This window comes from Malaclemys terrapin, chromosome 2 (genome assembly GCF_027887155.1).
Source record: "Malaclemys terrapin pileata isolate rMalTer1 chromosome 2, rMalTer1.hap1, whole genome shotgun sequence".
In the NCBI taxonomy this organism is placed as follows: domain Eukaryota; kingdom Metazoa; phylum Chordata; order Testudines; family Emydidae; genus Malaclemys; species Malaclemys terrapin.
Window position 1 is genome coordinate 248,853,591 of NC_071506.1, and position 14,093 is coordinate 248,867,683.

At 41.5% G+C, this 14,093-nt stretch overlaps 1 protein-coding gene across 1 annotated transcript in view; it reads left to right on the plus strand.

Annotated features, from left to right (window-relative positions):
* Window positions 1–14,093, plus strand: part of MALRD1 (MAM and LDL receptor class A domain containing 1) — a 435,909-nt gene that overhangs the window by 288,404 nt on the left and 133,412 nt on the right. Inside the window, exon 28 of the mRNA XM_054017027.1 lies at window positions 2,885–3,065. Coding sequence (XP_053873002.1) covers window positions 2,885–3,065 — 181 coding nt within the window. The remainder of the gene's footprint in view (window positions 1–2,884; window positions 3,066–14,093) is intronic.

The following is a 14,093-nucleotide window of genomic DNA, read 5'->3' on the forward strand; positions in this document are numbered from 1 at the left end:
CTGAGCCTCAACCCTAGTCTTTGACAGGTGCTTGCAGGACTGTATTGGTTTGTTCAGTACATGCCAAGAACTTGGTTGCATTTGATTGATAAACTATTGATTGTATACTTACGTGGTTCTGGGTGAGTTAATAAATTGTTGATTAGTTAAGAATAAACAAATGCACCCCCATAAGAAATATTATTTGAGTTAAAAGGTGACCTGAAAAGAATTTAGCATTAAATAGTAAGCTAACACTTCTTGAACTCAATTTTAAAAAGGTTATCCTATTAGATTCCATTCTAATATTAGCTATAACACTTATTCAATTGGGAAATGTAGTTTGTTAGATTTTAGCTTTAAAATCTAATTGATACCTAGCACATTCATAAAATGGATCCCATTTCATTTGTACGTGGCTAAATAAAAGCTTCTAAAATACATTTTTGGCTGAAAAACCATTTGTTCTAAACTGTGTAAAACTCTGGGGGCCACAACATTTTCATAAATAACTGGTGTTTGAACAGTCACAGCTACAGATCCACCAATCATAGTTAATGGATTCTGTGATTTTATTCACAAAAATACTTTCAAGTCATTTTTTACTATATGAGGAATTATAATATTGATATTCCTCACCAATCATGCATCACCAACCTACTAGAATTCTTTGAGGGGGTCAACGATCAGGTGGACAAGGGGGCTCCAGTGAATATAGTGTATTTAGATTTTCAGAAAGCCTTTGACAAAGTCCCTCACCAAAGGCTCTTAAGCAAAGTAAGCTGTCACGGGATAAGAGGGACGGTTCTCTCATGGATTGGTAACCGGTTAAAAGATAGGAAACAAAGGATAGGAATAAATAGTCCGTTTTCAGAATGGAGAGAGGTAAATAGTGGTCTCCCCCAGGGGTCTGTAGTGGGACCAGTCCTATTCAACATATTCATAAATAATCTGGAAAAAGTGACTTGGCAAAATTTGCAGATGATACAAAACTACTCAAGATAGTTAAGTCCCAGGCAGGCTGTGAACAGCTACAAAAGGATTTCTCAGAACTGGGTGACTGGGCAACAAAATGGCAGATGAAATTCAGTGTTGATAAATGCGAAGTAATACACATTGGAAAACATAATCTCAATTATATATATAAAATGCTGGGGTCTAAATTAACTGTTACCACTCAAGAAAGAGATCTTGGGAGTCATTGTGGATAGTTCTCTAAAAACATCAACTCGATGTGCAGCAGCAGTCAAAAAAGCAAACAGAATGTTGGGCATCATTAAGAAAGGGATAGATAATAAGACAGAAAATATCATATTGCCTCTATATAAATCCATGGTACACCCACATCTTGAATACTGCATGTGTAACCCACACATCTCCTGGGTGTGATGTTCTGTCCCATCTAGTGGCACCGAGACCACTTAGAGAGAGAGATTAATGAGTTTGCTCTACAGCTTTAGCTAACAACCAGTTGGCTTTTAGCTCATGCAGTAGAGGCTCATGCACTAAGCTCCAGAGATCCCCAGTTCAATCCTGCTAGCCAACGACTGGGGTCTGATGACGTTACACATGCAGATGTGGTTGCCCCATCTCAAAAAAGATATATTAGATTTGGAAAAGGTTCAGAAAAGGGCAACAAAAATTATTAGAGATATGGAACGGCTGCGGTATGAGGAGAGATCTTTTCAGCTTGGAAAAGAGACGACTAAATGGGGATATGATAAAGGTCTATAAAATCATGACCGATGTGGAGAAAGTAAATAAGGAAGTGTTATTTACTCCTTCTCATAACACAAGAACTAGGGGCCACCAAATTAATACGAAGCAGGTTTAAAACAAACAAAAGGAAGTATTTTTTTCACACAACGCATAGTCAACCTGTGGAACTCCTTGCCAGAGGATGTTGTGAAGGCCAAAACTATAACAGGGTTCAAAAAAGAACTAAATAAATTCATGGAGGATAGGTCCATCAATGGCTATTAGCCAGGATGGGCAGGGATGGTGTCCTAGCCTCAGTTTGCCAGAACCTGGGAATGGGCAGCAGGGGATGGATCACTTGATGATTACCTGTTCTGTTCTTTCCCTCTGGGGCTCCTGGCATTGGCCACTGTCAGAAGACAGGATACTGAGCTAGATGGACCTTTGGTCTGACCCAGTATGGCCGTTCTTATGTTCTATTCAAATACTAAGCATAATGTATGCTGTACATCTGCTTGGCTTGCACACTGTGATTTAACTAGAGGCTTTTGAGGCTAATTTTTTATGTACATTGGCACACTTGTAATTCAGGATGTTACTGTTTCCATTTAACGCATATAGGGTAGACCTATGGATTTATTATCTTTGTTAGTTTTCTTATTACATTTATTACCATGGTAACAATTGTAAAAAATTGTACCTATTTGAGAGAGATCCCCTATATTTAAAATTTAAGAAATAGCCTTGTAACCAGTAATATATTTCTAAACAAAAAGACTGTACCTGAGTGGGGTATAAAGTCAAATGTACTGCTGCTGACATTTTTGATCGCTAGCATTTACACAAACCAGCATTAAGTATCATAGTGGGTATTCTCAGAATGATAAGACAGACTGATTCATGTGTGTGTAAGTGTAAGATAACAACATACACTGCTTTGAAGTTTGGTCATACACACAGTAATTTGTGTATTAGTGCTCCATCCATTATAGATGTTTATGTGATTTGTATGATAGTCTCTTCCTCTTATTCTTTTTTCCTCTCTATCCCAGCAAAGCATGTGTCAATCATTTATTGACAAAACTCAGTATAATACTGGAGTATCAAGGGACATATCCCAGCGTCTTCCCTTTGTTTTCACACAATAGTAATTTAGCAATCTGTGCTTTATATATACCTTACTATACATATCTCCTTTCATCTTCAGACTGATAACGGCCTTTCAAAAGTGTGGAGTAAGTCTGGGAACCCTGGTGATGAATGGAGGAAAGCAGAATTGCACTTGGGGAAGTTGAGGAATTTTGAAGTCATATTTGAAGGCATTCGTGCCAAAGACCTAGGTGGAGGAGCAGCAATAGATGATATCGAGTTCAAGAATTGCACCACAAGTAAGTGTAAGAGATTCGTTTTCTGTGGAAATAGCTAGAATGGAAAGAGTGAGCTCATGACTGATTTTAAGCATACTATGGTTTAACTGATAAGATTTGCCATGATGTCACTATATATAAAATCAGTCATGAACAAATTATTTTTATTCTTGAAATTTTAATAGAAATTCTGTTTAAATAGGAATTTTCACACCCGTGCAACATTCTCAAGCAAATGGACAAAAAGCCAGTAAATGTCTGAATTCTCTTTTCTGCTTTTTAAGCTATTTGGTTTTGAATAAGAGCTTTCTCCTCATCAAAGCAATCACCACCAAATCTTGGGCTTTGGATGATTTTGTTAGTTGTTTAAAAAAAGCCTCATCCACCTCTTCCACCTGGTTAGGTGACCTGTAGTAGACGCCTAGCATGACATCACCCTTGTTTTTTACCCCTTTTAGCCTAACCCAGAGACTCTCAACACTTCCGTCTCCTATGTCCATCTCCACCTCAGTCCAAGTGTGTACATTTTTAATATATAAGGCAATACCTCCTCCCTTTTTCCCCTGTCTATCCTTCCTGAGCAAGCTGTACCCATCCACACCAACATTCCAATCGTGTATTATCCCACCAAGTTTCAGTGATGCCAACAATGTAATTAAAGAAGTGTGGAATGGGGTTACAGCTCCTAATGTCTGGTACAGTGAGGAGACCACCTCTTTTGCCCTTTCCCTCAACCTTTATATGAGAGGAGTGCAGTGGGGTCCCAGCAATGGTTCTGGGAACAGGTTAAAGGCATGGAGGTGCTGAATGCAGCCCTCCCCCAGGTTGTACAAATAACCAAAGGAAGGTTGACCTTCACCGGAGAAGTTATTGCTGGATTGTGCCCAGATGTATTATATTAATACAGCTGTGGACTAGTTAAACCAAAGTCCTGGTGTCTTGTCAGTCTTCCTGCAGTGTCCAGGACAATTTACAAATTTGTGTTCACTGCAAAATTTCAGAGGGATTCAGCTAACAAAAATGACAAGGAAATTACCAAAAAAAAAAAAAAAAGTAAATTCATGGCATACGTCTGGGAATATACTGTTTTAAAATAATAGTGCACATTTGCTAGTGCAATTAGTAGAAGCAAAATGTATTACTACTTACAATTACCTTGCATTATATGAAGTTAAAGGTAAACAATATATGTATTGAGGTTATGCTGTAAAATTTGCTTCTACTAACTTTATGAGCTAATGAGCACTGCATTTTGAGAGTGTACGTAATATATATATATATATATATATATTAGTATTGGTATTATATAAAAATAAATATTCATGGTTCTCTTTAATTCCATATATTGTAAGCTATTTTGAAAATAACACTATATTTATTATTGAAAATATTCTATATAGAACTGTCTTTATAAGGAAGAAAATGTTTGCCTCAGTAGGGTGCTCATAAATGGATTTTAAAACTCCGAAGTATTTAAATATTCAAAGATTACTTTAGTTTTAGTCTCTCTGACTTATTGTCTGAACCTGAATGTTAATATTGTTTTATAACCACCCTTGCATTAAAAGACCATTGCAGTGAGGCAATTCAGAAAGTAACTTTGGTTTATTATGATGTTATAGCAAATATTTCTTTTAAGAGCACTACTTAAACAATGGGCTTTGTTGAGAAAGCAATTACATATGAGTTAGGATTATTTTCACATGTATTACAACTTCTGCAACACCATAGTCCTGTGTAATTTGCAGAATGTTAGTGTTTATGAGCATGGATGACTCATGGGATGCTTTTCTTGTAGTTGTCTGGGCTATGCTGTTGAACTCCAAAAGGAGGCCAAGTGATTATGAGAGAGGCGCAAAGCTGCTTTATAAACAAAACTGAAACAAAAAAAGATCTCATCAGGAAAACTAGAAGCACAAGATAATCTTCCTTTACATAGCTATCACTTGCATGGCAGATGTCTTCGGCAACTTTATGGGGAAATCTTTACAAAATGATGAATTACTCATTTATCTATTGGGCACAATGGGGTTTTCATTAAACTTCAGGTGTACACGTCCAATTTCTTTAACAGTCTCCTTTTCTTTTAGCTTTACAAACACCATGTATTTAAGCCAATTGAAGGAAAACCTCATTCCCCAGTAATTTTTTGAATTTGTGTTTACTCTCTGGATAGCCCAGAGTTCTATAGGTTACAGTCTCAGATTCTACACTTTGGTCTTTGTGTTCCTCTTATAGGGAGGAAAAAATAATCCAAAACCCCAGGGGCTATGAAAGTTTTGCTATTGGTCTTCCTTCTGTTCAGTCCTGTATTGTGGTAACGGAGGCAGCATAGTATGAACTTGGAGTTCTCCTGGGGGGTGGGGTGGGAGGGGATTAAGATTTACAGGAAACTCTGGCTACAATCCTGTGACTCCTCACCTAGTTATGTGGTCCCTCCCTTTATGATCTACTCAGCTAACCCATAATGGAGCTCTGTTGCTATTGGTTCCAATAGCGCTCTAAACCCTTCATTGGAAGTGAAAGTGTACAGAAGAGGAGATAAGACTCCTTTAGGCAGCATTAGCTCCTCTGGTTTTTATGCAGATGTTAGGAATGCATAAAGACTGGGAAAATGCTGTTTAGAGCAGCTGTTCCCTGATTCCTCCCTCTACTCCATAGCCCATTCCCCTTTTCCACACGTGGCCCCTTCAGCTACAAAGGAAACAACATCCTCTCAGCTAGGTAGATACATTTTCCTCTCCATGTCACTTCTCCCTTCTTACCTCCTGCCACCTATGTTTTCACAGTATCAAAGCAGTTTTAGGTCCCAAAGCTTATGAATGAGATTTGCAGAATTTTCTTGGTCGATTTCCCATTCTTTTGGAGTTCCCTCCATGCTGAAATATGATTAAGCACAAATTCAGTAAATTTTAGAAAGACGCATTTCTTTGCCAAATGGATTAAACCCTGGTTGCCTAGATGACTAGTAGAGCTGCAATTACCAGGGAGGTGTCTCTGGTTGAAATCATGAATGTCTCGGCTTACCTATATTGTCATAATAATTATTACAAGCAATTGTCTGGTGCTTAAGTAATCTATAGTATTTTAGAGGAATACAGCCTTATTGTTTGTTGTAAGATGATTACTGTAGTTGCCGTATTATGATGGCCCTGTGCCACCACAGCACACGTGCGTAGAGAGGTGTTTGTCTTTTGTGAGGAACTCCATACGCCAGGGTCACATAACAAATATTCAATCTTATTGGTGCCTGGGGGACAAGAACGTGCTGAATAAATAATGGAACCCAGGCCGTTTCCCACTATGGGACTTCCCTCTCCACAGGGGTTTTAGAGAGAGGCACAGGTTAGGAAATTAAGAGAGGCACTGCCTGGGCTGTGTGAATTTTATGCCTTTTCCACGTACTTTTTAGGAGACAGGTTATGGGACTGGTTGGCTTTCCCAGCCACACTTTCTGTCTGGTGATTATTTCTCCTTCTTAACAGATATGCATTGCTGTACTGAATGGAGCTGCTGGGCTTGTTGCATTCTCCACAGGTGTAGGTTTAGGGTTCCTGGGGGATATTTCTATATAACTTGGCACCATTTTCCTGACTGCTCTGTGCAATTAGGGCCTGAACTAACGCTCATCAAAATCAAAGGGATTCTTTCCATTGGCTTTAATGTCCTTTGGATCAGGCTATTTGGATCAGGCCATTAATATGAATTTGTTCACTTCTATGCTACAGTTTGGGCCAAGCTTTTTAACTTTCCTAACATATCTGGAGTGCTGACGTTTGTCTCAATATGTTATCACGAAGGAGCCTGCCCTTCCCTTACTTGTTCTTGTTTGTTGTTGGTTCCTTTACCTTTGTAGAACAGGCAAATAAATTGCATTTTGCCATATTCGCAAAAACAACATTTCCCATCTGTTCCTAGCCTGGGGCACTCAGGACTACAGAAAGCATGTTTTGTCTAAGTTGTTTTTGTAGCACAAAGCATGTGGTTTTATTATTTGATGTATATGACTGAGGAAGATGGCTGTTCAAATAAACCCATGAGCACAAAGTATCATGCAAACAGGCCGGATTTTTCTCCTTGTGACGCTGCTCTGGGCACTGTGGAGGCAGTTGTGGCATCTATAGCCTAGCTAGAATTGCTAAGGTGAGAGCAGTGGTGGTCACATTTGTATTCTCCAGTAAACAATGAGACTTGCAGCGTTGCAGTGTAATATAAAAGATATTCAAGCTGCTGTAACTAACATAAATCACTAAAACAGCTCACAAAAGCCTTAAATAAAATAAAGAATAATTAACTATCAAGATGGCAGCTCCCTCCATACAGCTTGATGGTGCATTGTAAGACTGGGATAATCAGAAAGCAGTGGAAATCAGTGTTTAAAAGTGGTTAGGACATTTTTTTGGCAATGTCCTGTGCATCAGAAAACTCACCCAGAGCATGGGCAGCATGGGGTAGAAAGTTTTTAGCACAGCTCTGGTCATCCCAAATGCCCAGGAGAGGCTCATTCACATGTTCTCGGCCTACAGGAGCTGCTGAGGGCTATTCCAGTGACTTGCTCATTTCTGTTTTGAACAGGAATAATTTACCACTGGGGGTCTCAGTGAAGGCTGTTGCTGTCCAGAGTATGGACACACATTAACATTGCTTTTGCAGGAAGGAAATGTTGGGTAGTGGCTATAGCAGAAGTTAATAGCCAGGGCTCACAAGTTCTGTTTCCAGATCTGGAAAAGACTTACTGTGCATGTGCACCTTTTCATTTGTTTCCTGCAACAACTCTCAGCTAAAGGGTGCAATGCATATTATATGTGTCATAGTGTACTTTGCCTGGTGACGGATGAGCATTGCTTGTTTCTTGAATTCAGAGCCTTTATGAAAGCCATAACCTAACAAAGCACAAACTTTTCACTTGATTTCCTTTATTTTTTAACTCGAGTGTTGTTAGCTAAAAAACACTTATCTGAGCAGAGCATGCAAATAGCTTTATTTCTTAAATTGCTGAGCAGCTGGAGTCCAATCCTGAAAGGACTGAGTGCCCTAAACTACCACGGACATCCATGGAAGTTGAGGGCAAGCAGCACCTTGATGGACTTGCACCCCTAATGTATGTCAGGACTCAGGGAACTGTGAGAAATGGTTCTGGACTCTTTTGTCAGTGCCAGAAACAGTTGTTCTTTTTAAAGAGGAAAAGTTTGATAGAAAAAGATCAAATCTGGAACCTAATTTGCAGATTTATGTATTATAATTCTTGCTGAAAATCCCCCAATTGTCCTAAATGAGCCTGAGTGAATTTACAATGGTTGATACCTATTTTTTAAAATGTTCACTTTTATTATTGTACATATATTGTTTATTTGCAGACCTATAATAATGGAAAACAGAGGTTATTTATGGTACAAAATAATGTCCATGGATTGTTGTTGTTTTTCTAACTTTTGATCTCTTCATTATGGCCATCTTGCAACTTCGCCTAAAAATAGCTGGAAAGAAGTTGCAGTCCTAGACCACTTCCAGTCCCGCTAAAGAGCATATTGTGCATTGTTGATCTGAAATGAGAGAGAGAGGCTCAGTGCTGATAGTTTGCCATCACATAATAGTGAGCTAAAATCAAGCATGCAAGATCTCAGAAGTGCTATTGCCATAAGTCTGGATTTTGTACATAAGGTAATGGAAGAATAACTGCCTGTGATAATTTGTTAAAAAATATCAAGTTCTACTCCAACAAGATGCAAGAGATGAGAATATCAGCCTGAAAAAATACCTCACTAAACCAGATGATTTGATTTTGGCACTAATTATTTATCACAAGGCACCATTAAAGAACACAGATAATAACAATAATTCTAAATTCAAATGTAATGGAAATTTCCAGAAAAATGAGCGGAATGATCCATGTTATTCATCTGCTGAATGATTAGCTGATTCATTTGGGCTTTCATGGTCTGTTAAATGAGTCTTGTGAAAATGCAGGAAGAAGAAACCATTTGTACAGTTCCAGTGACTTTTGGGAGCTGGCTCTTTGGAACCATATTTCACAAGGTTTTTTCTTTATCTTTAAGGAGATTAGGACTGGCATTCCCAGCTCCCTCCTGTAGAGGTGCTATAAGCATACCCAATTTAAAACAAAAACAAAAAACAAAAAAACCATGGGAACTGCGACCTAATAGAGAAGGGAAACTAGTTTATTTTATAGTTAGTGCTGACCAGAACACTTGTCCAAAGCTCTAACCAGATTTGATCTAAAATGTACAGGTGGTTTAGAAATGTTTGGTTCACTTTTTAGTATTTTTTATCATTTTTGTTCCTCCTCACTTCCTCCTTATGGCATGGATGAGAGGTGAAAGTACTGAAGTAACCTCAGAAGAGCTTTGCTTTCACCCCATGAGAAGAAGGAAGCTCTGACAGTGTTGGGAGGAAAATCTGTTCTGGCGAGAATTCCAGCCCAGATTTACAGATCCAAGAGACTGTGGGTAACGCAGTGTTTGGCTGCTTAGCCCAACTTTTGATTTTTTTTTTAAATAGGCCATCACTTTACTTATGCAGGATTAGTAAGAAATTTCCCCCCAAGTCAGATTGGCAGGGTCCTTGGGGGCTTTGCAGCTTCCTTTGCGTCATGTGGGGCAGGTCACTTGCTAGGTTCATCTGGGTATATGTCACTTAATTCCAGAGGTGAGACTAAGTTAGGGTTACCATATTTGAACATTCAAAAAAAAGGACACTCCACAGGAGGTGTCGGCCCCGCCCTGCTCCTCCCATGCTCCGCCCCCACTCTGCCCCAGATTCCACCCCCTCCCTGCTTGGTCCTGCCACTGCACTCCTCCTCACCCCCTGGCCTGCCGCTGGCTTGCTGCATCCCTCCTCAGTCCCCCACCGCTCGCCTCCTCCCACCTGCCACTCACCTCCTCATTCCCCTGCCAGAAACCCCCATGCCCGCCCCAAGAACTCCCGCCTGCCACCGGCTTGCCGCTTCTTGCCTCCTCACCCCCGTTCACCCACCCGCTGGTGGCTCCCTCGCCGCTTGCATCTTCAACCCCTGCTGCCCGCCACTGGCCTTTCTCCCCCAGCCCCACCTGCTGCTGGCTCACCGCTCGAATAAAAGATAGTTTATTTAAGAATGAGGATTTAACTAGAAACAAGAGTGATGGAAACAAATGATTACAATATAAATCAAAATCATAAAATGTGAACTTGGCCTACACTTACCAAGAGTTATCTTTCTTATCTCGAACTAGGTTCCTCCTCTCCCCACAAAGTTCAGTCTTCGCAGGGTTGGCTGGTTTCCCAAACACCAGGATTCAAACATTCATGAAAGCAGCCCTGTTTCACAAGGGGTTTCCTCAGTGAAAGGATACAGAGTGCTACTCCCTCCTCTGTGTTATACTGAAAACAACCTTTATTTCTATTTGCACACAGGGGGAACCCCAGTCCTGTTACAATGTTTCTTTTCTTTACCTTTAAGATGTTTCAATTGTTTGCCATTGCCTCTGATGACGTCCCATTCAAAGTCTTACTATTGTGCAAAGCTAAACAACTGAGCCTTGCATTGCATCATCAGCCAGGTTAGGCGGGATGACAAATCCCCCTTGCCCCAAAAAGCCATTATCCCCTGGTGACTAATTTCTACTCCAAGTCTATAAAGTAGACTTTTAAGGTAATACATTATTCCTTCAATATTACCCATGCACACATCTCACAAAGATTCTCACTGTTGACAAGTTACCAGCCTTGTGTAGATCCCTTCCACGTTCCTCTTTGTGGGTAAGTGCCCTGTAAGACACATGTGGGGTGCAGTTAGTTTGTCAGGCCTGCAGTGACAGCTGTTTGTGAAGATCAGGGGGCTCTTTGCCACAGGGTGCAGGTGTCACAGTGAGATTGGGGTGGCTGACAATATGGGGCAGGGCACTGAGGCTGGTGGGACAGGTAACACTCACTGGGATGGGGGGCAGGCGGTGCCGGGATGGGATAGGGGCAGGTACCTGTCAGTCTCCAGTGCTCGGGCTGCGCCAGGGCCAGCAGCCTCTTCACCTCGGAGTCTCCCCTGCTTGCCCGGGGGCCGCTACTCCTCTTGGGATCCCCAGTCGCTGCCACTGCGGCTGCCCGGGAGGACGCAGAATGGGGGGGCACTGCCACGGAGAGATGCAAGGAGCCAGGCACTGCTTGGGGGGAGCCGGGTGGTCTGAGTCCAGGGTGGCGGCAGCCTCCGCAACAGCAGGGGCAGGTGGGGAGCATAGCCTGCTTTGGGGCAGGAGAGGCCGTGCTGCTGCTGCTGTTTCCCGACCCTGCCGTGCGGCGCAGGAGAAGGAGGCGCCTACAGCCACTGCCCCCTGCCACCCATGGAGCCAGAGTGCAGGGCCTGGGGCCCAGTCCCGCCTGCTGCCCGCTGATAAGGGCCAGGCTGCGACTTTCTGCTCATCGCCGCAATGCCAGGCCAGGAGTCAACCCAGTCCCCGCCAGCGTTCCCTGCTGCCCCTGCCCGGCTCACCCCAGCGGCCTCCACTCCCCCCGCTCAGCCCCGCATCACTTTCACAGTAGGGTTACCATACGTTGGTATTTTCCCGAACGTTTTTAGATATTTAAAAATTCCTCCCGGACGGCGATTTAACAACTGAAAAGCTGGACATGCCCGGAGAAATACGGATGTATGGTAACCCTAAAGTGATCCAGTGGTCCATTCTGTCCTTAAACTTTATTACTTGAATTTTCAATTCTGCACCATGCAACACTTTATAGTTAGTGGAGAAGCTAGTTTGCCCTGCTCAGGAACTCAAGAAGAGAGCAAAAGTTTATAACAAACAATATGAACAACCACTGCAGAAACTGGCCCTGAAATGGTCGTCTTCTGTGGACTTGAGAGAGAAATAAAAGCTGGTGCTGGTTTAGCTTCTCCAGATATATATTAGTATTAGTATTTAATAATGCAAAGCATATTACCTTTTTATTTTTTTGATCAGTTATTCCCTTTCTTTTTTTTTCTTCCCCCTTTGGTATTGCTTAATGTTTTATGATACTTTGCTCTTTTTCTATCATTTCTCCTGTATTAGGCTATTCTGAAACATGAGATTCAAAGGAGTCAGATCATGTTATTAGCCCATCCAAAGCCCCACAAAGTCAATGGAAAGATTGCCTTTGATTTCAGTAGGCTTCAATTAGGCCTTTGGAGAGAAATAATTTTTATCATCCTGTCCCTATACAGTTCTCAAGTACACAATGATGGGTGAATTTACAAAACACTAGAATGGAATCACTGGGAATCCTTAAATTTTCATCATTACAGGAGAAAAAAGTTAATTTTAACTAATCTAGAAACCTTTTAGTATAATTGACTTAATATCAGTCACTGAATGATGATATATTTATTCTCTTTGGGTGAGATTCTCACCCCTGTTCTAGTGTGCCAACCTAGGGCCAGAGTGGCATAAAGGGTGTCAGGGCCAGGTCATGGGTGGCTTGTATGTATCAGTCAGCTGCTAAATTGTGGTCAGGAAACGAGTAGCGGGGTCAGGAGTGAGCTGGGTTAGGATGCCAGGAATTCAGGCTCAGGCACCAGGAGTCAGGCAGATAGCACAGTTGGGATCAAGCTGGGTCAAGATATTAGGGTCAGACACCAGGTTATAGTTAGTGAGCAAATAGCAAAGTTAAAGACGGACCAGCGTCAGAAGCCAGAGTCCAGGGTCTATAGCAAGCAAGGTCTGGAGTGGAAGCAGTGATGGCTTCCTGGTTTAAATGCTAGCATCAGCCAATCAGTGGCATGTGAGGGTCCACCACTCAGACCCTGCTGGCTGGTACTTTCTGCAGAGCCTAGCTCCACAGAGTCCTCCAGCAGAAACCTAGTCTAAGGATCAGCAGCCTAGAACCCCGATGGCCCCAGGTTCTAGTCCTTCATGTTTTTACAAAGTGACTCTAGAAGCTTTGGATCCAGTCAGGGGAAAATTTCCCCAGTGCAGAAACTGCGGAAAATGTCTTCCAAGGACCCCTGAAATGCCCTTTCACAGAAGGTATGCAAAGGGTGGGGGTGAGACAGGGGTGTTGGTGCAAGGTTGGAATACGTAGCGCTGCAGAGATTCTATACAGCAATGCTGCACACAGGCAGCTGGGAACAGGCTGCCTTAACTTTGTTGTCCAAGTTATACTAGGGGATGCTTGGGCCCCTGGAGCAGCCCAGAATTGTGAAGGTAAATAAAGTGACTTAAATCCTTAGCCTTACCTGCAATTTCACTGCTGCATCTCTTAGCATCTTGCCCTTAGTGTATTTCAATAATCAGGCCCATAGGAACAAGGGAACATGAGAGACAGTGTATAAGAGCAGCCTGATAAAGCCAAGAAATAAAATAGCTGAAGGAGAACTCTTCTTGGGAGACTCAAGTTTGCTTTACCCCACTTTGTTCCTCTCAGTGAAAGAGTACAACTACTTATACAGGAATACCACAGTCAGGTACAATAGAAAGCATTTATATACTCTGCAGTAGAGAAAGAATTATTGTACAATTCATATTATACAAACACCATAGCTGTCCAAGTCACATTACATAAGAAAAATCTAAAAGGCATATTTTAAAACATAAATTCATTTTTACCAAAAGCTTTAAAGAATTGTACTACTTGGCTTTTTGTCTTTAGGTTAGCAATAAAACTGCATTTGACAGCCAGTCTGAAAGAAAGAAAGACACCAGCTTGAGGTGAAGCAGTGATTAAAAGAGTACAACAGGAAACGTTGCACTAGGCAGGAAACGTTCATATCTCTGAAATACTTCAGAGCTCTGTCATTTTTTTTAAGAGCACACACAAAATGCACTAGAGCAGTCCATATCACTTTGGGGCCATTTTTGCTTCATTTTGTGAATCCTGTGTCTCCAGGAGGAAAACAATTGAGCTTATTTATCATGGGTTTTGACTTTGAGAAATGTGTTTTTGGTACTTAACTCACTTTGACCACAGATAGAGCTTGATTTTGTTTTCAGTTTCTCTGTTTGTTTCTGTGAATCTTGTAGAACTCTGTTGACATGAGGGATGATTTGCTTGGTGTGCAGCTTCAAAAGAAACTGTGTATTCAAA